Here is a 23,749-nt window from a genome sequence, read left to right as displayed (position 1 = left end):
AGAAAGTTATTGTATATATATTTTAAAGATTGTTAAACATTTGAATGAATATAAATGTGATTAAAAAGAATAATAATTGTTTATTTCATTTTTGTTATATCGATACTTTCTTGTAATAAAAAGATTTTGAAATGTTTTATACACAAACATCTCTTTTACGTTTATCAAACCTTTTGAAATAATATAAATGTAACTAGAAAGAAGATTATTTTATTATTAATAATGTTTAATGTTAATAGTGATACTTTCCTGTAATATATAATAAAACTTTTTAATTCAACTTTACCGCAATTCTACTTTTTTCCTGAGACACGTCCGAATAATTGCTGCCATTGTCGTATTTTTAAATATTACTTCGTCAAAATTTCATACAATATTCTTCGAATGTCATAATTTAATGTACCATTGGTTTAAATAAAGAGATTTTAACTGTGTCGTCAGAAAAAATTCACAAAAACGTACCTTTTTTTTTGGTATGAATTAACTTTACCTTCCCCCCTACCCCGCCCCCCGTCCTGCCCCCCTTAAAAGTGAAACCTCTTTAAAAACTATGTTTCGAGATAATGAGACGAATTCTTACTTACATTAGTATTAAGGTCGTTTCTTTCTCCAACTACATCGTCCGTTTCCTTTTTCCACCACATCAGAACGTTTCATTTTTTTTTTTTCAAATCACGCCCATTCTAAAGAAATGTTCACTTCAATAGTATTACAAATAAATAGTACAATTTTAATAGAAATAATAATTAAAAAAAAAAAAAAAGAAAAAGAATGTTAATGCTAATAAAATGAAAAACCAAATGAAAAAAAAAAGAAAAAAAAGAAAAAAAAAGATAATAGTATGAATAATGATTATCAAACGAAATGAATAATAATAATTAATCAAATGGAATAAATGAAATCAATCACAATTAATAATAATCAACATGAATCGTTATTTTGTAATGAAATTCCGCGAATTAGAATAGAAAAAAAAAGATTGATATCATCGATTGATAGAGAACCGAAGTAAGAGGAGTTGCAGTAAATGGTTGATGATTCCTTAAGAAGAGTGTGGGCGAGGTATAAAACGATTGCTTCTACGTTTCTGTGCTTCAGTCTCGGAGATAAATCGAATGAAAAGAGAATTCGTTAAAGTTAGTTAATTGTGTGTTTGCGTATTATTACTTCAATGTAGTGTGAATCATCTAATCGTTAAGTGTTGTCATCATAGTTATCATCTTTTTTTTTTCTTTCCTTTTTTTTTTTTTACATACATCTAAAACAAAACTACGAACAAACAAATAAACAAACAAACAAACAACAATATATATTAAACGATTATTAGATGTGCTAGAAAAAGTAGAAGAAGAAGAAGAAGAAGAAGAAGAGGAAGAAAAAATTAAAGATGAATTTGTTAAGGATTAATAAATTATTATTATTAATATTGATTAATTTTACAATAATATTTGTCGTTTGTTCCAATGCCACTTTGACCGAAGATAAAGGTAAATAATTATTTAATTATATTATAGTTATTTTAATATTAATTATTTATACATCGAAATACGAATGTTTTATTTGCTAATTTGTTGTTTTTTGTTTTGTTTTTTAAGTTGAATGATTTTTTAAAATAATTATAATAATTATTTTAATATTGATTATTTATACTTAAAAATACGAATGTTTGATTTGATAGATTTTAATAGTTTTCGTTTGTTTTTTTTTTTTTTAAATTAAATAATCTTTGTGATATAATTTTTTTATAATCAATGAATTAAAATGATCATAAATCGAAATTATTTGAAATAAATCATTAGTTCTTTTATCACGTTTATATTATCCATTATCCTTGAATTATCCTTGATAAAAAGGGATATTTATCAAAGTAAATTTTCTAATCAATTGATCAAGTTAAATTATTAATGGTTCGTTGAAAAAATTCGTTTATAGATTTCATGGTTAGTTGATTTTAATTGAACGTTCATACAATTTTCATAACGCGTTTAATAGATTATCTATTCAAATTATTAATCATTATATAATAATATTTTAGAATATTATTAATTTATATAAATATTTAGAATTATTTTTAAAAATATATTATAATTATTTAAATATATATTTAGAATTATTTTATATTTTAATTTTGTATATAACGTATACAATTATTTTCAAATATTATTAATTTGTATAAATATTTAGAATTATTTAAACAACATATTACAATTACTCAAATATATATCTACAATTTTTTAATAATATTATTGTTCTTCTTTTCTTTTTTTCTTTTTTTTAATTATTTTTAACATATAAAAGTATTCTATAATTATTATTTACTTATATAAATATTTAGAATTATTTAAAAAATATATAATATTATAATTATTTAATAATGCTATTTTTCTTCTTTTTTTTTTGTTTTTTAAATTATTTTTAACATATTATAAAAATATTCTCTATAAAATTATTAATTTATATAATTATAATTATTTCAACAAGATATATATATACTATAATATAAAATAAGTCAAAAAGAAAATCTTGTGTAATAATAATAATAATTATTTAAAATACATAATTATTCTTTTTATTATATTTTTTGTTTTTTATTTTTCTTATATAAATTTATATATTTTTTATTTTTTTTAAAGAATTAGCTAAAAGTTTAAAAGACTCTTTTGCCGACGACAATTTCATAATCGTTGTCAATGACATTAGAACGAGAAAAAAACCTAATACAGAAGCAGAACCCTTATTGGCAATTAAATATGGCGAATCAAATAAAAAAACTGTTCTGATGCTTGACAGGCGTACCAATCGTGGTAAGTTTACTTAATTTTAATTCCAAAAGAATAAACAATTAAACAACATAAATAATAATTATAAATTTAATATAACCGGTGATACAAACAAAAAACAAATATCAAATTGTTTAGTGTCATTTTTATTTTCAATTGCAGTTATTTTGGAAAATTTACATTCCAATGGCCGACGTACTACCAAACACATAACCGTTGATAATTTGTACGGATCGTTAAAAAATTTAATTATTTACGTGGATCAAAAACAATCGGAATCTCGTATCGATGTTTACATCGATTGCAATTATCAAGGATCGATAGATATGAAAAAAAATTTTCGAGAACTTACCGCGGAGGAGGATATTTTCTCCATCGAAGTGGTATGAAACAAACATCATTTTAATAATATTAATACTTTTATAAATTGAGGTTAGGTATATAATTTCATATTTAGATTACGAAATTTCTCATTAACCTCTAAATTAAAAAAAAAGAAAAAAATAATAATTAATTGAATTAATAATTATTAATTACTTAATATTTTAATTGAATATAAATTGAATGAAACAAAATTAATTGATTTATTCAATAAAAAATATAAAAATGAATTGTTTAATTGAATAAATAAAAATTAAATATACAAGGGTGAGTTAAAAAGTTTCAATTATATTAGATGGTTCGGAAAGTCGTTTCGTTTTTTTTTTCTGACACAATAATGGTTGCATTAGTTGATGCAAACCGACAAATAGTAACACATGAGATCGATCGAGAGGTTAATTTTATCAAATTCAATTATTTATGACCACTTGATAGGTTTAGGTTTAACCTCGAAGCAAAAATTATCTTCATTTTTACAAAAGAAAAACAAAACGACTTTCCGAACAACTTAATATACATTTTTTGCTTACAAAATTTGTTTTTCATTTGTTTAAATTCGTTATTTTTCAAAACACTTGTTATCATTTAATAATACAGATTTTTTTTTAAATAATTTAATAATATATATTAAAATATAGAATTTTGTTTAATATAATTATATAATTAATAAATATATAATATTCAATTGTATTATTTTATATTTCAATATATATATATAATAATATTATTATAAATATATTATATATTATTATATTTATAATTTATATTTATATAATATTAAATATATAACACACATATACATATAAATATAAAATAATAATATAATATAAATTAATATTTCATAATATTATATTAACTAAATAAAAATCTAATACAATCATAGATAATTCAATATAAAAATAAAAATAAATAATCATAATAATATAAAAGAAAAGAAAATACATCGAATTAATTCAAAACCATCATCCAACCACACACACACACACACACACACACATACACAGACACAGACACAGACACCCACTACCCTCGTTTAAATATAAAATTTAGTATTTATGAATTTATTATTGAATATGTTGAATAAATCATAAATATTATAAACGAATGGATAAAAAGATAGATAAAATAGTTGATAAAAGTGTATAGGAAAGTAGTTTGAAAGTTTCTTCCTTTTCGATGACGTTAACGACGATCAACTGTGATCGGCAATACGAGTCCCGTGTGGGACGACACGTTTCTAAATATGGCCATCAAGAATCGAGTCGTTCGCTTTTATTACGTAGTTGTTGATCCCCAACGACTATTTCAAATCCAATACCAATACCAACATTCTTTAACTAAAACTTGAAATACTTTCAACTTTTAAATAACAATGAAATATTTTCATTTATATTTGTTATTGTTTTTTCTTTTCTTTACTTTTCTTTTCATTTCTCTTTTAGTTTTTGGGTTTCGTTCTTTGATTTATTTTAATTATTTCTTATTTCTTTTTGTATTTTTGTCTGTCAAATATAATTTTTACTGTTTTTTTTTTTTTTTTTTTTTTTTTAGCATTTATCATATATTGTTCTTTTATTTATTTAATTATTTCTTATCTCATTTTGTTTTTGTATACAATTTTCTGTATTTTATTTATTGTATTGGGTTGTTCGTAAAGTAATTTCATTTTTTTTTTAATAAAAATAAAGACAATTTTTGCTTCGAGGTTAAACCTAAGTCTTTCAAGTGGTCATAAATCGTTGAATTTGATAAATTTAACCTCTCATCTCGATCTCATGTGTTGCTATTTGCCGATTTGCATCAACTAATAATGCCATTATTGTGTCAGAAAAAAAAACGAAATTACTTTCCGAACAATCCAATATATTTATTTGTCCAAACAGTTTCGAGGAAACTAATGTATTTTTGATTTTTGTTTTATTTCTTAGTATTGTTCTTTTATTTATTTAATAATGTCTTATCTCATTTTGTTTTTGTATACAGTTTTCTGTATTTTATTTATCGTTAATTGATTTTTTTCAAAACAGTTTCGAGAAAACAAATGTAAAATAAAAGTTCATCGTGAGGATTCCATCAACAAGATATTGAAAAATGAACAATGTTCAAAGTCTCTCGATAGTTCATCAGATTTATTTGATAATAATTTTTCATTGGACATTGATATCTCGTCTAATAATAACAATAATAATAATAAGGATCGAATTAAAAAAGGATCGTACGAATTTAATCATTCCAACTTATCATTCGAATCTTCTTCATCGGTTGCACATAAAAGAAATGTCAGAAGGGGTGACATTGGAATACAAAGTTTGGATGAAAAAAGTAAGTATTTTTAAATGTTTATTTCAATTCCTTTTTTTCATCAGAATTTTATTATTTTTTTACTTTTTTTTTCAGTTTGCTTGACGGACGGACAATTGACTAAAACTTTGAACGAACTTATTCAAGCTACGAAAAGAATTTGGAACGAACTCGAGATGAATGTAAGTTGTTTCAAAATATTTTTAATGTTTATTAATATGAGCCGTTTATTTAAAAAAAGTGACCTAACTCCATTTATGTTCAAATCGAGATATTTAATTGTTTGAGTTTCAATGCAATTAAAACTAGAGATACTAACAAGTCATACTCTGCTTAAGTGTATGTAAAGATATTCAATTTATAGTTCCTGTTAAAATGCTGACAATTATTAAATGAATAATATGCGTTTTCTTATCACAAATAGAGTTAGGCTACTTTCAAAATTAACAACGAGATTTGTGTCTAAAATTTCGAAGGGACCCAACTCCATTCAACATAATTTAAGATGCTTCAAATTAAAAAAAACAATACTCAATTTATTTTACATATCTTTTAAACACTTCAGAAACATAATTTATGTGATTTAAAACATTTTTTAACTACATACCGTACAAAATTACAAACATAACCTACAAAACAATTGACTACTCATCTACATTTTGTGTGTGTACAAAGGATTTGAAGAAATTATGATGTTCCGGTGATATATATCGTAATAGGTCAATTATGTCCTTGAATTTTGCTGTTGAAATTTGTCTGATATTTTTATATACTGATGTCAATACAGTATTTTTGAACTTTCTTGATCTACCCTGATGTGATAATAAATTCAGGACATTTAAATGTTCATTCTCATTCTCATTGATATCTTATAGAAAAATTGATACAGTTCATTTCTGACAAAACACATCCAACATATTGTTAACCAGTTTATTGATTCTTCATCAGAATTCATTATTCTTTTAAAAATTGCGTCTTCTGATAATTTTGTTAATACAAAATTTTCTTGTTTCATTTTATTTATAATAAAGTATTATGATATTTACTCGAAATATAAGCAACCTCAAATGCTTTATTGATAAATAACATAAAGTTTTACAATAACCACGTGTAACCAGAAAATAATGGAGTTAGGCTAATTTCAAAATAGGCGGCCCATATAGTAAAAATAATAATAATAATAATAATAACAAGAACACACATGACAAAGTCACTAAAACTACACCCGAAATCATGTGTAGAAAGATTAACAATAAGTAGAGAAGAAGGTGGTAGGGGAATAACGGACATAAAAGCGTTACACAATAGACAAATAAAAAACTTACGTAAATACTTCCACACAAAAGAGACACAACTACATAAAGCAATAACGAAAGCCGACAAAAACCACACACCACTAAATCTATCGACAAGCAATACAGACATAGATAACTATAACAACATAGACCATACACAAAGCAAAATAAACGCATGGGCCACAAAACAATTACACGGAAAACACTACTACACCACTACAGACGAAAATATAAACAACAACGACACATACGAATGGCTAAAAAAAGGAAACCTCTTCCCAGAAACCGAAGGATTCCTAATTGCAATACAAGATCAGGTAATCTCAACAAAAAACTACCTCAAGTACATAATAAAAGATATAAACATACAAGATGACAAATGCCGGAAATGCAAATTAGTACCCGAAACAATAGAACACATAACAGGGGGTTGTAAAATACTAGCAAACATCGAATATACGGAAAGACACAACTCCGCAGCAAAAATCATAAATAAAGCAATAGTGAACAAATACAAACTGGAGAACACTACAGCACCATACTACAAATACACACCAACTACAATATTAGATAACGAAAAGTACAAACTATACTGGGACACAACATTACACACAGACAAAACAGTAAAATACAACAGACCGGACATCACATTTACAAACAAAGAAGACAAGACAACATACCTAATAGACATCTCAGTACCAAACGACATCAACATCACACAGAAATACAGAGAAAAAATTGAAAAATACACACCACTTGCACAAGAAATACACAGAATATGGAAACAAAAAAAGGTACACATCATCCCTTTCATCATATCAGCAACAGGCATTACACCGAATAATTTTAAATCACATCTCACACAATTACAACTAGACCCAAACATACACCAAGAAATACAAAAGACGGTTATATTAAAAACATGCAACATTACCAGAGCCTTCGTAAATTCTGAAGATTAAAGCTGTCAGACCTGGCAAAAGGCCTGTCTGACACGCTAATATGCCCGAGAAATCGGACAGAAATAATTAAATAATAATAATAATAATAATAATATTAATTAATCTAATACATTATTTATTCCTAATGATTTCTTTTTGTTTGTTTAATCAATTTTTGTAGAGAAGAGAGACACAAGAATTAAGAATGCTAATCGAAAATTGTGTGGCTTGTCGTCAAGGTTTGGTCGGTGAGTGAAGTGTTTCGTATAAGACACACGTGATGTATGAATTATTATCTTATTGTTAGAATAGTTCAAAAACATAGACAAATGTAGTAGGATATATATATGTATATATATATTCATATATACATATATATCATAATTAGATTGATAGATAAACGAGATAAAAGATTAACCAAACTTTCTCTCGAGTCTTATTTCATATTTTTTTTTAAACTTTCCAAAAAAAATAGAAAACGTTTATATCTTTTATTTTTTAAGATGAAAGATCAAACGTTGTCCTTTAAAAAAAAAAAAAAAAAAAAAAGAAAAAAAAACTGAAGAATTTTACTATAATAATTTAACACACGTTAATAAACAATGCTCGATACAATCATTTTTGTTTCTTTTTTTCATTTCAAATAATTCTAAAAAAATTATTTTAATTAATTAAAGTTCTCTTTCATTATTTCACATATTATTATAATAAACAAAACACACAGATCAAACAATTGATTAATTTTTTTTCTCAAAATGAAAAAAAGTATTCATCACAAAATGAATGATAATTAAAAAAAAAATAAATAAATAAATATATATATATATATATATATATATATATATATATATATATATATATATATATATATATATATATATATATAAATGAAAATGAAGTTTCGTTGAAGAATTATTAATAATTATATATAAATAGAGTTTTTGTGTGTGTGATGAGATTTATAATCAACAAGTTAAGCGTTTTGTCTCTCCTGAGCGGTGATGGTTCCTCCAATAGTATCAACAACAACAACAACAACAACACCACGACCAATATCCTGCAACTACCAATCACCATGTTATCCTGGAGCTCAGTGTCATGATTCATCAAGGGGACCAATTTGTGGTAGTTGTCCAAGAGGTATGACAGGTGATGGTCGTAATTGTTTGAAGATAACAACTTGTTTGGACAATCCATGTTTCCCTGGTGTACGTTGCGAGGATCATCGTCATGGTTATAGGTTATATACATATATATTTTCTTTTAACATAACCTATAATAATAAATACATCAATTAAAAAATAATATTTATAATAAATCATTAAAATTACTTGTAGACCCAATATAATAAATGATAGTGTTAATTAACACTTATCATTATTATAATATAATTAGTTATAATTAATTAATTTTTATTTGTAATTATTTAGATGCGGCAAATGTCCAAATGGCTATCACGGTAATGGTGAACGTTGCGAACGTAGAAGAAACAGTTGCGAAACTCGTCCATGTTATACTGAAGTTGAATGCATTCCAACTAATTACCCGCCATTTTTTAGGTAACCTAAAATATTTGTTGTTTTAATTTAATTTAACATTTAATTGAATTATCGTACAAATTCCATTTAACAATTTAAAAATAAATAACAATATAATTAAAGTATTCAATGTAATCTTATTTGTGTATGTTGAAGTTGAATGCATTTCTACTAATTACCCGCCATTTAGGTAACCTAAAATGTTTGTATTTTAATTAATATTACGCAGTTAAATAATTAATTGATTAATCAAAAAAAAAATAAATAAATAACAGTGTAATAAAAGTATTCAATGCAGTCTCATTCGTGTATACTGAAGTTGAATGCATTTCTACTAAATACCCGCCATTTTTTAGGTAAAAATTAAAATTACCCGCCAAAAAAACGAATCATCCACCATTTAGATAACCTAGGATACTTGGGAACCTTAGATAACCTAAAATATTTGTAATTTACATGAATTAATCAATTAATTGAATTATCATACAAATCTAATGCTACAATTAACTGATTAATCAACAAATAAAAAAATGAAACAACAATGAAATAAAAATATTTACTACAGTCCAATTGAAATTTGTCTTCGTGACAGATGCGGAAGTTGTCCAGCTGGTTTAACAGGTAATGGTACATCATGTCAAGATTTGAACGAATGCGAGGTAGAACGTCCATGTTTTCCCGGTGTACGATGTATCAATCTACGTCCTGGATTCAGGTGTGAATCCTGTCCACCAGGATACACAGGTCCATCGTTCGAAGGTGTTGGTATTGAAATGATCAGGAGTCAAAAACAAATCTGTCGTGATATTAACGAATGCGAGATTAATAATGGTGGATGTGACATACATTCTGAATGTATTAATACAGAAGTACGTATAAAAACATATGTTTATTATTAATTATTTAATTGGATTAACCTTGACGAAATTTTCTGATTGATTTTTCAGGGTTCTTTCAGATGTGAACCTTGTAGGAATGGTTTTGTCGGCAATGAGACAACAGGGTGTCGTCCTAGTCAAGAAATTTGTCCGGACATGTCGACCATTTGTGATTTAAATGCTTATTGCGTATGCATAAGTTTGAACGATTACACCTGTCGGGTAAATATGATTTAACAAAAACAATGAGAAAAAGAAAAATACAAGTAATCCTTCTATAACAAGATGTAGATAGATTCCTAAAAAATACCCTGTTAGAATTCATTATTTTTTAAAGTAAATTAGTTTTTAAGTTAAGCAACTTCGTGCAACCATCGTGTTATCCATTGCTGTAGAAATACAGTGCTGTAATCCAAGATTTTCGCAATTTATGAATCATATTATAATAAAACCATGGTTACAAGATTTCAATCAAAAGATTTACCTGTATATCAATTTCAGTGTCGAGTCGGTTGGGCTGGAAATGGAAACTATTGTGGATTGGACACCGACAGCGATGGTGTCCCTGATAAAACCTTAAATTGTCACGGTCATTCCTGTAGAATGGACAATTGTCCTTTGGTACCTAATAGTGGTCAGGAGGATGCTGATAAAGATGGTATAGGTGATGCCTGCGACGAAGATGCCGACAACGATGGTATATTAAATTCATCGGACAATTGTCCTTGGGTACGTAATCCAAGCCAGGGAGACAACGATCGTGACGGATCCGATGGTATTGGTGATATATGCGACAATTGTCCATATGACAACAATCCACGTCAATGGGACACCGATGGCGATGGTATTGGTGATGCCTGTGACGATGATATCGACAATGATGGTACGTACTAATTGTTTTCCAATGAATTTCATAGTTCGAGGGGTTCAACCTAACAGTGGCGCCCTCCTCGTATTGACAAGTGCTCGTGGCGCCAAGATGTGGAATATATTTCTATTAATCAGAGCACGCTGGTCACCGGTGACCCCCCGTGGCATTCAATATGTTAAATTCAAAACTATTCAACTTTAACTTTCCCGTTAGGCTCTAAACCTTGTGTTCTTTTTTTATTTCCCATTAGACATTTCAAATCGTTTGGATAATTGTCCAAAGATAAGGAACAACGATCAAATCGATACCGACAACGACGGAATTGGTGACAAATGCGACAATTGTCCTTACATGCCTAATCCTGATCAAAACGATCGGGACGGTGATAACGTTGGTGATTTGTGCGACAACGACAACGATCGGGATTTGGATGGCATACAAGACGATCGTGACAATTGTCCCAACGTTGCTAATCCTGGCCAAGGTGATATAGATCGCGATAGGATTGGTGATGCTTGTGACGATGACATCGATGGTGACGGTGTCAAAAATCGTCGTGACAATTGTCCGTTCGTTTATAATCCATATCAAGAGGATATTAACAAGGATGGTATAGGTGATCTTTGTTGGAACGATTATGACAACGATACAGTCATCAATTATCTCGACAATTGTCCCAACAATAGTCAAATATGGACTACGGATTTTCGTAAATACGTTACCATCAATTTAGATCCTAGCGGTGATTCCCAAGAAGATCCATCTTGGATAATACGTCACAATGGTGCTGAAATACAACAAACCCTTAACAGCGATCCTGGATTTGCCATAGGTCAATTATTTCATGATTAAATTGTATATTTATTATTGAATTGCAATTTTTTGTGAAATCAATCAAATTGTATTTTTACTTTTAAAGGGAATCCCCCCCCCTCCGCGATTCACCCTAATATTATTATTTGATTATTTTTAGGACCCGACGTTTTTGCCGGAGTTGATTTCGAGGGTACATTTTACGTGGACGACGACAACGACGACGATTACGTTGGTTTCGTATTTTCTTGCCAAAGCAATCGCAGATTCTACGTGGTAACATGGAAAAAAGCTGATCAACCATATTGGGAAACTACACCGTTCCGTGCAATAGGTGATTCTGGTATCCTACTAAGGCTCGTTGACTCGGAAACTGGACCAGGTGTAATACTTAGAAATAGTCTTTGGCATAATCAAGACGTACCTAACCAAATGAAAATATTATGGAGAGAACCAAGCAAATATGGTTGGAGACAAAGGGTACCCTACAGATGGCACCTCTTGCACAGACCTCAAGTTGGTTTGATCAGATTTTGGCTTCATCAGGGCAAAAAACTTATCACCGATTCAGGAAACATTTATGATTCCACTTTGCAAGGTGGCAGGCTTGGTGTTTATTGTTTCTCACAAGAAAAAATCACTTGGTCCGATTTGCTTTATACCTGCAAAGGTATATTTTTCATTTACTTGATTGACAACTGATAAATGATTGCGAATTTTGTCGATAGATGGCCGTGTAATATTAACAATCATTTATTAATTGTTTATCCAATGTACACGTTTATTTTTAATTATTTGTTATAGATATTTATTGTTTATTATATAACGCGTGTATCTTCTTTCTTTCAGATTCCGTTACGCAAGAAGTATGGAACGATTTACCAAATGATTTGAAAAAACAAGTTATAGTTGAAAATACTAGATCCCAAAATAATCCTGATACTTCATCGCATCGTCGAATGAAGTATATTGATACATTTTAGAAACAAGAAACAAAACAAAAAATGTCAATAATTATTTACAATAACTTATGGTTTTTTGTTTTATAAGAAACGTTTGTAAACTACTACAAACTATCATTCTCTACCTCCTTGATATATATTATAAATATATTTTTTGTTTATAGTTTAAAAGACAAAAAAAAAAAGAAAAGAAAGATTCAATTTTTCTTCACGAGTATCCTAAAAAATTTATTAAAAAATTAAAAACAAGAGTCAATTTTATATATTAATTACTAACTTATATAGTTATAAAACTATTTTAGGTTTCATAAAATTTATATATTTATTAACAGAATAAAGAAACAAAAATTTAATAAAAAATGTAATTTATTAAAAAAAAAATAGAATTTATTTTTACCAATAGTCGGTAAATGTAGGAATTTTCTAGTTTATCGACGATTAATCAGCACAGGGATCTACTACCATCGACATTCGATAAATACAGAATTCTACTATATAATGATAATTTGCATAACATTATATTTGAATAATTTATTGGAATTTTTTTATTAGTAGCCATTAAAATCTGATGAAATATAAATAATAGTAATCATAAAATAACAATAATGATAATTAATAATCATTATCATAATCATAACTGCCATCAATATAAAATTTACTATTACCAATAGTCGGTAAATGTAAGAATTTTCTAGTTTATCGACAATTAATGAATATATGGATCTACTATTATCGACAGTCGATAAATACATAAATGTACTACATAGTAATAATTTAAATAACATTATATTTGAATATTTAATCGAAATTTTATTATATTAGCCATTAAAATCTGATGAATTATGAATAATAATAATAATAATAATAAAAATAAAAATAATCAAATAACAGTAATAATAATTAATAATCATCATCGTATTCATAACCATCATCATTCATGAAACATTCTAAATTCGATTATTTCTTATTGAGATTGAAATTGACATGAAACAGTCTTCTTACAATGCTTCTTTGCTCCCAAATGCAACTGTTTTTTTTTCTCACAATGCTACTCGAAACGAAATTACAATTACAGAGGTAATCGTCGTCGTTTATTATTAATTAGAAAGATCAACACGCTATAGTAAGTTGTATATATTATATACATGTATACTATATATATATATATATATATAGTATAATAGAATGATTAAAAATTATTAATGAAGATTATTCGTTAGATCAATTATTTCGTAAATTCGTAATATCGATTGTATATATTTTCTTCAAAAAAAAAAAAAAAAAACAAGAAATAAAATTAAAAATAAAAAGCAAACAACTAATCTAACATTTCAATCATTCTTTCGTTACTTCAATGACCTACAAGATCATTCAGATAAAATATACTTGTGTATGAAAAAGAATTGACCCATATAAGGGTTGTACTACTATGAATTATTATAAAACGATACTCATGCTAAAAAAACATGCCCTAACTAAATTATTAAATACATTTTAAATGATTATAATAATAATAATAATAATATATCTAATAAATCCTAATAGGACAGATTAATTATACTGACATTAGACAAGATAAATGATAAATTACTATAATTATCTAGTTTTAATTGAAAAATGTCTTTTAAATCAATCATTTAGCATAGAATTTGACGTAAACTCTTTTATCTTCTTTTTCTTCTTCTTCTTCTTCTTCTTCTTCATCTTCTTCTTCTTCTTCTTCTTCTTCTTCTTCTTTTTTCTCTTATCATTTAAATGTAATTTTATGTAATGTTTGTGTCGATAAAACGTTCGTATATAGGTGCTTATTATTTATAATATTTGCATATTATTAATTAACATTATCGATTGATATCAGATTTAGTCGAATAATTTTATTGAACTCTTTCGTTACTCGATAACCCCCCCCCCCATATTGGGATCTCTGGCAGGGGCGTGTCGTAGCAATTCGACCTATCTACTCTAATTTTGAATTCAGCCACCAGATAGCGTATCCAAGTGTTAGAAATCCCACACGTGACGTAGCAATTCGACCTATCCACTCTAATTTTGAATTTAGCCACCAGATAGAGTATCCAAGTGTTAGAGATCCCACACGTGACGTAGCAATTCGACCTATCTACTCTAATTTTGAATTTAGCCACCAGATGGCGTATCCAAGTGCTAGAGATCCCAATACAAGGTTATCCATACATAGGGTACCCCATACGAACAACTTTGACCCATACTAATGGTACTATGAATTTCTATGGAACGATATTTGTGCAACGAAAGGGTTATTGTTCATTTTTAAAATGGATAATGAATTATTTAAACTTAAATATTATTAAGTACAATTAATTAAATGTAAAATTTACTAAATAAATTGTAGTTATTAATTTTTAGTAGTTTTTTTTTTTTTTTAGTAATTTTAAATTTACAAATAAATCAATTGACTGTCTAACGAATGAATTAATATAATAACAATAATAAATTTCAAGATAAATTGAAAACTAGCTCTGAAACAATAAATTATTCATTACAATCTACATTTGTATAATTATTATTATTATTATTATTAAAGGACAAAGATACTTGATTTTTTTTCTTTCTTTCTTTCTTTCTTTTTTTTTTTGTTTCTTGTTTAATTTAATCATTACGCCATATTACTTAACTATTTACACTAAGAAACGAAGATTATTACATCATCTGATCACCGAGCTTCTAACGTATAATTTTAATCAAGTATATTATCATCTTTCTTTTATCTTTTATCTTTTTTTTCTTTTTTTGAATCATATCTTCTTCTCCTTCTTCTTTTTTATTCAAAGAAGCATCGAACGTTATTAGATTTAATAATATTATTATTATTATTATGTAACGCATAATGTAACTGTATATATATATATATATATATATATATATATATATATATATATATATATATATATATAATTTATATGTAATATGATTAACGTTGTAGGTATATCAATTTGGTGCACTTTAATTTTGAGTTGTGTATTAAACACACAACATAGAAAGAAGATTCAAAGAAATAGAAGAAATAGAGACAAGTAGATCAGAAGAAGAAGAAGAAGAAGAAGAAAGAGAGAAAGAGAGAAAGAAAGAGAGAGAGAGAGAGAGAGAGAGGTGAGAAAGAGAGAAAATGTACAAAAAACAAAACAATTTGTTAAATTTCTTATTCCACTTGTCATTAAAATTATTAACGACACAACCACACAATTCATGCGACGTATATATATATACGTAATATTATTTAATCTATTAATAGATAAAAATTAATATCTATATATTAAATTAATATATTATATATTATTTTTATTTCATTTAATGCGTGGTATCCATTTGGTGCAATTATTTCGCTTAACTCTGATTAAATAGATAATGATAAAGAGAAATAGAAATAGAAAGAGAGAGAGAGAGAGAGAGAGAAAGAGCGTAATAATATGCACAAAACAATTGTTGCATTTTTATTCCTCTTGTTATGAATATTTTTAAACGATTCCAACAACTCTATTCAATTTTAAACTTTGACTTTGACTTTAATTTCATCATTGTTTTCGACACGATTTGAGTAACGTAGTGGCAGTGGTTGCTCAGAAACTGGCTGATTAAGGCAGTTGGGGAGGGGGGACCCACCCTTCCTAGGGAAGAAGAGTCTCGTTTTTTATTCTCTTTTTTATTATTTTTTTCTTTTCTTTTCTTTTCTGGTTCTTTTCTTTTCTGGTTCTTTTCTTTTCTGGTTCTTTTTTTCTTCTTTTTTTCTTCTTTTTTAGGTCATATTATCGTCTTCGACACTTATTTATTTTTTTTTTTTCATGAATATTTGCGACAAACAAATATGTCCTGTCATCGTATGCATTTATTCGTTCATTTAATTATTTCTTTTATTTATTTATTTAATTTATTTAATTTATTTATTCACGTTTTGTTGTAATGGTTCGGTTTACGCTCTTCGACGATTTTTGACTGTTAATTTGTTTTTATTTTTTTTCTTCTTCTCACTGAAGATATATTTTATTTTGAATTTAGAAAAAGAAAAATAAGAAAAAAAGACAAAAAATATGGAAAAGAAATATATATATATATATATAATATTATATTATATATAAATATAATATTGTAATATTTATTAATAATTTATTAAAATATAAATTAATGTTATTTTTAATTAATTTTTTATTAAATTATTCTTTAACCAGTTAAGCGCGTTTGACGACTATATCCGTCATGGAGATGTGGCAAAATTTTGTGTTATGACGTCTATATATCATCCGTCATGCGTAAAAGTTTGTTACAATTTGATAATTAAATTGTAATTTTGACGAAAATTAAATTATATTTGTAAATTTTAATATGTTTAAAATGTTTAGAGGTCAAGAAAAAAAAAAAGAAAAGTCAAGAATACATTTTTCACTTCTATAAATATTCGATTTTTTTCTCTAATTTTTCCGTTTATTATTTATGTATAAATAATATGTTCATATTAAGAAACTGTGTGTACATTACTAACAAAATTGTTCATTTTCTAAAATAATGTCGTCTTTTTGACTATCCGATATTTTAACAGTGCCCACTTACTCTGTGTTTGACGACGACTATATCCGTCATCGCTTGATTATCGCGACATACACCAGAGCGCGCTCTGTGCACAGATCATCGCCACACTTAACTGGTTAATTAATTTTTTAAATTATTTAAAATAAATAAAATTATTATATTATTTATATATATATATATAAAATAGTTTTTTCCTTGTAGGAAATAATCCGATTGAAACCTTTTCGTTATTTTATATATATATATATATATAGCAACCCTTATATGGTTTAAACAAAACGAAAGGGTTAAAAATGTAGTTTTCTTTTTTTTATTATAATTATTATTACTATTATTATTATTATTATTATTATTATTATTATTTAAATATTATATTATTCGTGGAAGAGAGAGGAATCAGAAGTTTTATCGCCACACGTTCGTTTAATTTATTTTTGTTATTTTTTTGGTTTTTGTTTTTGTTATCGGTTGTTGGTAGTTCTTTTTATTTATTTTTTTTTATTGTTGTTACTATACTTGACTTCTTTTTGTTTCTTTTTTACTTCTCCTTTTTGGTTATTTTTTAACAACGTGGAAACGGCAGCTGTGATATGTAAGATTTAAAAGTCATTATTTATAGAATGACTTATTTTATCAACAATTTCATATCCATGTGTGTGTGTGTGTATGTATGTATGTATTGTGTGTTGTGTGTATATGAATGTTCTATGTATATATGTAGTTTATTTTTTTGTTCTTTTTTTTTGTTTTTTTTTTTTTTTATATTTTTGATAAATAAAAGAAACAATTTTCTCAATGATCGATCTCATCGATCCAAAGAGTATTATTATTATTATTATTATTATGTATTATTTGTAGTTTAGAAAATAAGAGGAATATGACGTAAGTAAATGACTATGTTTTAGATAAGACGATTTCAAAAGTCCAAAGATAATAATTAAAGAGAATAATAGAGAAAGAGAGAGATAGAAAGAGAAAGATAAGCGAATTTTGGTTGAAATTTGTTACCGTTAAAGTATACAATTAAATTAATTTAATGAAATAACTAAAGTAATATATGAAGAATTTATGAAAAGTATATAGTAATTAAAGTATTCAATTTGATCAGCGTAGTTTAAGTATTTTTCTAATGCTACAACAATGATCAAAAGTAATCCCATTTTTATCATTTCTTGTACTTCACAAATGTTCCCTAGTAGCACAAAGTATTAAAAAAAAAATATTGACAAAAAAAGATATTCAATGTCTTGTTAATATTAAATACACATGTGTTCAATATTTTTCAATATTTTGTGCTATTAAGGAATGTTCTGTTAATTCTACTGTTCTATTGAATCTCATTTTGTGTATCTAATTTCAATCTCACACGTATACTTTAATTACTAATACAATTCATATTATTTATAATATTATTCATTCATATATTACTTTGTTAACGTATGTAATTCTATATCTTATTTGATATTTCAACTGGTCGGTATAATATTATTTCATAATATAATAATATATTTTCATGAAACAATGAATTATTATATTTGTTTTGATGAATATGCAACGATAACAAATTGATCTCTCTCCGCTTTGGTAACAATGACAATTTTTTTTTTACTATTCGTCGAGTTATTAGTACGGGCCTTCTTTTTTTCTTTTTTCTTTTTTTTTTTAAACATCTTTTATATGACATGTTCCCTCTACTTCGAATGAATTTATGTCTTTTTATGATTGCGACCCGATATTGGTTCTGGTCACCATGCTTCTGTATAACGAACATCAAATTCTTGCAACGCTGGTAATCTTTTCTTCAACGATTCGAACGTTTGAGCCGATAATTTGGTGCTGTTTAAATTAAGTTTTCTCAGATTTGTCAAAGCTGGAAATATAAAAAGACACGAAAAAATGAGATTTTAAGATGATCAATAATCTTATTATTATTTTAAGGTTATTTTTGTTTTGTTTTTTGTATAAGACTACTTACAAGCTAGAGTAGAGATGCCTTTGTCAGAGACAGGTGTTTCACATAGATTCAATACCTGCAATTTTTGCAAGTGTTCACTGATCATTTGCAATCCGGCATCACCGAATTGAGTTGCCCAGAGGTTCAAATACCTCAATGCTGGTAGTTTGATCAACTGTTCGGCACAGGCAGATGTAACTGATGTAAATGCTAAACTGAGACATTCTAAATTTCCTAATGCACGTCCACCAAGAAGGAGAGCAACATCGGCATCCGTTGCTCTTACTGGTAGCGTTAATTTTTTTGGACCACCTTTTTGTTGCTGTTGATGAATCGATAAACAATAAAATGTACACCATGTTAGAAATAATCTAACAAATTAGGAATAATCAACGTTTTTAGATTAATGAAGTAAATGATATGTACAAAATATGTGAATAAAATCTCACCAATTCTTGTAAATTCCTTTGCCTTTGACAAAGTGCAGCGTAACGAGTTTTACCAGAGGAAGTAGATTCGAGGGCATTGACTATCTGAAGCCTAGCTTCTTCATTTGGCAGTAGACGCCACTCGAGCATAAGGCAAAGTGCTTCTTGAGCAGCACCGCATCCTCTGACAGCAAGGAGAATACAATCGTCTTTGGCTTGTTTCATCAACGATCCGACAAATCTTTTTCTTCGACAACAACATCCCAGTAGTGTAGTCAACTGTTGGATATTTTATCAATAAATCATATTTCTTTCTTTTTATTATATAAATAATAAGATACTTATGGTGCTTACCATTTCACCAAAAAGTTCACCACGGTCAGGACAAGCTGGACTAGATGGTGCAGCTATGTGAAGCCAACCTGGTCTTGGTTCTCTAACTGGAAGTAGAACTTGATGAACCGAACATCTGGAATCTTTAGCCAAACGTCGTATTGCACGGCTAAGAATTGACTTCTGTACTTCTTTAACGGTTAGAGCTTCTTCAGGAAATGGTACAGGTTGTAACAAACCAGCTAAACCAGGTCTCCAATCGGCATACTCTGAGCTAAGCGTGATAGAAAATAATATATTCGTAAGAGAATTCGATATTAAATTTGTGATCAAAGAATATAATGAAACTTACGCTACGTTTAGAACTAAAAGATAACAATTGAGAGGTGGTAATGGCTTATCCTCGCTTACATTGCTATCTTCGAACCTGATGAGAGAAATAAGGAAAGAAAAATAAGATACTATCTTATATAAAACTTGTGTATAACAAGGAAAAATAATAAATATAAACTAACCTATGAAATATAGCAGCGACACAGACTGAAACCAAATTGGGTAATACTCTTGGATGTGGACAATCGCTTCCAGGACCATGAACCGATGCGATATATTCTCTGATAGCTCTTTCACCATCGTTACCCTCATTACTTTCATAAAGTGCTGCGACAAATACTTGCAAGAGTTTTCTCATATCAGGAGACTTGCCAAAATCGACGGTATGTTTGAGGCACCTTGTGACAGCCGGAGCTAGATACTTGACTAAACTAAATTTAGGATGTTGTCGTACTAATCTAGTTAATACACGAGCTAACGCAGCAGGTGGAGCAGCCCTTTCTAAGAGCGGTGCTACAACCGGTAATATGAACAAAGCCCAACTACCTTCCTCTTCTTTGGTTACTTCAACTTTTTTTCTTTTCATCATCCACATCATCTTGCTGTTCTATCAATGATCTAGAACCACCCCAAGGTGCCTCCAATAATTTAGCTACCGCTTCCATAGCTGCTGTTGCAACTCTTTCATCCTGAAGCGGTGTTGACAATGCAAACTCTACCATTAAACGTAATTCCCTTACGGCTATGTTTTCTGTACTGACAAATGATTTGCATTTAAATTGATGAAGACTTTTCTGTAAACATAAATCATATTTTTCTTAATATATATTTCATTTTAGTGTTAATCTTTTTTTTTTTGTTATTAATAAATACGTTATACCTTCCAATTAATGGAATGATACCACTGGTCCCTGGTATAAGAATCATTTGCTTGTAATAATAATGAACCATTGCGTAGATATAATCTTAAACAACTTTTATATGTCGTTCCTAATCTACCAACTGCATATTTCTCAACGTAGAAACTGTTATACGGTATTGGTTGTTGTAAGAAACCAGTGGCCTGTAAAATATAAACATATAATATAAACGAGTTTATTTTTTATTATTAATAATAATCTAATGTATGATACACATACATGACGTATAAATATTATAACGAATGTCTGGATGATATGGATTATCATAGAAAAATGATCACAAAATAAAAAGAAAATAGAAAGTCAACAGCAAAAGAGAGAAATAAAAAACACAAAACACGATAATTAAAAATAATCAAATGAAATGAAATAAAATAAAATAAAATATGACCAATGGTCAACTATTACAGCAAGGAAGTGGGAAAGATTTATGTTAATAAATCGTTCCGGATATAGTTACGTCATTCTGACGTCAATAAGCTAAGTTACATCGACCGAAGTTTTGTAAAAACTTTGAAAGAAGGGGACAGCCAACTAAGCAGACAACCAGGCCTTCCTCTTTTATGAGGAAAACGTCTGAAGATATGAACGAAAAGTTTTGACATTTATGATTATAAGAACGAAAGAATAAAAGAGGATAAATAAGAAAATAATGGAATGTTAAAAACCATGAACAACCAAAAATTAGCATGTGTATTCATTTAAATTTATACACATTGCATATTTATACAATGTATGCATCAATTTAAAATAAAAAAAAAAACTAAATATCGTTTAATATTTTTCGAATATACTTTATTATTCATTAATAATAAATTAATTAATTCATTCATCCATTTTCTTTGTATAAATATTTAATAAAGTATAAAAGAAGAAACACAAAAGTAAAAAAAAATAAAAAACAAAGGTGTTGGGTGTTGGGTGGGTTGTGGGGTTAATGAGAATTGTAAGAAATTTTGAAGGGACACCTTGTAGAAGAGGAATTGGAAAGAAAAAAGGGCATGATGAGCTTGCGCGGAAGGACAAATGACGTCAGTAGGACAAATCTAGGACGAGGGTTGAACGACTGTCGAAGGGAGCTGCTGTGCTGCTGCTAACTCCAAATCTGGGACACTGCATCCCCTGAATGAACTTTGCTATAATACCAACACTCAACATTTCAATGCTCTAACACTACTATAACTAGTGACGTCGAACATTCTATATATTTTATTACATATATATTTATATATATATATATATATATATATATATTTGTGTGTATGTGTATGTGTATGACCTATATAGATACCCCATATATCTAGATTACTTTCAATTCTTCAAGAATTTGAACTTAAACTCCAATGGAAAATAATTAGAAAATGAATTATTCTATTTTATTCTTTTCTTTTCTTTTTTCTTTACTTTCATTCATTCATTTTTGAATTATTATTATTATTATTATTATTATTATTATTGTTGTTGTTGTTGTTGTTGTGGGAATGTGCATTTAATTATTTATTTTATTTTATAGTGATTTAAATAGATATTTCAATAGAAATATAAATGTATAATAATATTTGTAGGTTATAAAAAAAAAGGGATATTCAAGTAGAAGAAGTTTATTTTTCAGGTATACCCCTTTAGGGTGTTTACCCCGAAGGCCCCACCTACATGCTATTCAAGTATATAATATTTGTAGGTTAATTATTAATTGAAAAATGAATATTAATATTTGAAATATATTTAAATTTAATATTTTATATTGATATAAAGATTTTATTACTTTTTTTTTTGTATTTTTCTCTTTTTTTTTTTTTTAAGATGTTAATTATTTAAATCTATAATATTATTGTTTCATTTTTCTATTTATTATTATTAATATTATATTATAAAAGATAATGTAGTGGGGGCCTTCGGGGTAAACACCCTAAAGGGGTATACCTGAAAAATAAACTTCTTCTATATTATAAAAGATATTAAAATATTAAGATTTAATTATAGAATTGTTTTTGTATTGTAAAATATATTTTGTTTAATGCATGAAATTATATTAAATGTAAATATTTATATTCTAATAAATTATATATATATATATATATATATATATATATATATATATATATATATATATATTTATTTCTTATTTATATTATATTGTATATTTAATATTATTGTAAAATATATTGTATTGTAAAATAATAGTATTGCAAAATATATTTTGTTTAATACATGAAATTATAGAATATAATATAAAATGTAAATATAAATTAAAAAAATATAAATTATAAAATACATATTAAATGTAAATATTTACATTCTAATAAATTATATATATATATTTCTCATTTATATTATATTGTATATTTAATATTATTGTAAAATATATTGTATTGTAAAATATATTTTGTTTAATATATAAAATTATATTAAATATAAATATTTCTATTCTAATAATTTATTTCTCATTTATATTATATTG

At 26.9% G+C, this 23,749-nt stretch overlaps 2 protein-coding genes and 1 long non-coding RNA gene across 3 annotated transcripts in view; 1 reads left to right on the top strand and 2 right to left on the bottom strand.

Annotated features, from left to right (window-relative positions):
* Positions 1-1,082: 1,082 nt before the first annotated feature.
* Positions 1,083-17,961, top strand: Tsp (Thrombospondin). The gene is made up of 14 exons (XM_015330994.2): positions 1,083-1,487; positions 2,634-2,804; positions 2,943-3,163; positions 5,189-5,483; positions 5,559-5,644; positions 7,880-7,946; positions 8,716-8,938; positions 9,129-9,257; positions 9,829-10,105; positions 10,184-10,336; positions 10,616-10,997; positions 11,236-11,817; positions 11,959-12,468; positions 12,648-17,961. Exons 1-14 carry the CDS (start codon positions 1,388-1,390, stop codon positions 12,779-12,781), a joined length of 3,330 nt encoding a protein of 1,109 aa, XP_015186480.2. The 5' UTR covers positions 1,083-1,387; the 3' UTR covers positions 12,782-17,961.
* Positions 9,123-10,292, bottom strand: LOC149031742 (uncharacterized). Its single transcript, XR_016177415.1, has 4 exons — positions 10,154-10,292; positions 9,797-10,032; positions 9,610-9,672; positions 9,123-9,262 (listed from the first exon to the last, which is right to left on the bottom strand). It is a non-coding gene; the product is annotated as an uncharacterized LOC149031742 (long non-coding RNA).
* Positions 16,472-23,749, bottom strand: part of LOC107071723 (C-Maf-inducing protein) — a 28,733-nt gene continuing 21,455 nt past the window's right edge. The window contains 8 exon segments of the mRNA XM_089174963.1: positions 16,472-19,190; positions 19,296-19,596; positions 19,724-19,981; positions 20,057-20,309; positions 20,388-20,462; positions 20,551-20,946; positions 20,948-21,162; positions 21,249-21,431. Of these exon segments, the coding sequence (XP_089031089.1) occupies positions 19,066-19,190; positions 19,296-19,596; positions 19,724-19,981; positions 20,057-20,309; positions 20,388-20,462; positions 20,551-20,946; positions 20,948-21,162; positions 21,249-21,431 (1,806 nt within the window). The 3' untranslated portion in view covers positions 16,472-19,065.

The sequence above is a fragment of the Polistes dominula genome, unplaced genomic scaffold (genome assembly GCF_049000335.1).
Source record: "Polistes dominula isolate Pdom_NZ unplaced genomic scaffold, Pdom_raw_medaka contig_78, whole genome shotgun sequence".
In the NCBI taxonomy this organism is placed as follows: domain Eukaryota; kingdom Metazoa; phylum Arthropoda; class Insecta; order Hymenoptera; family Vespidae; genus Polistes; species Polistes dominula.
This window is presented reverse-complemented; position numbering and strand designations above follow the sequence as displayed.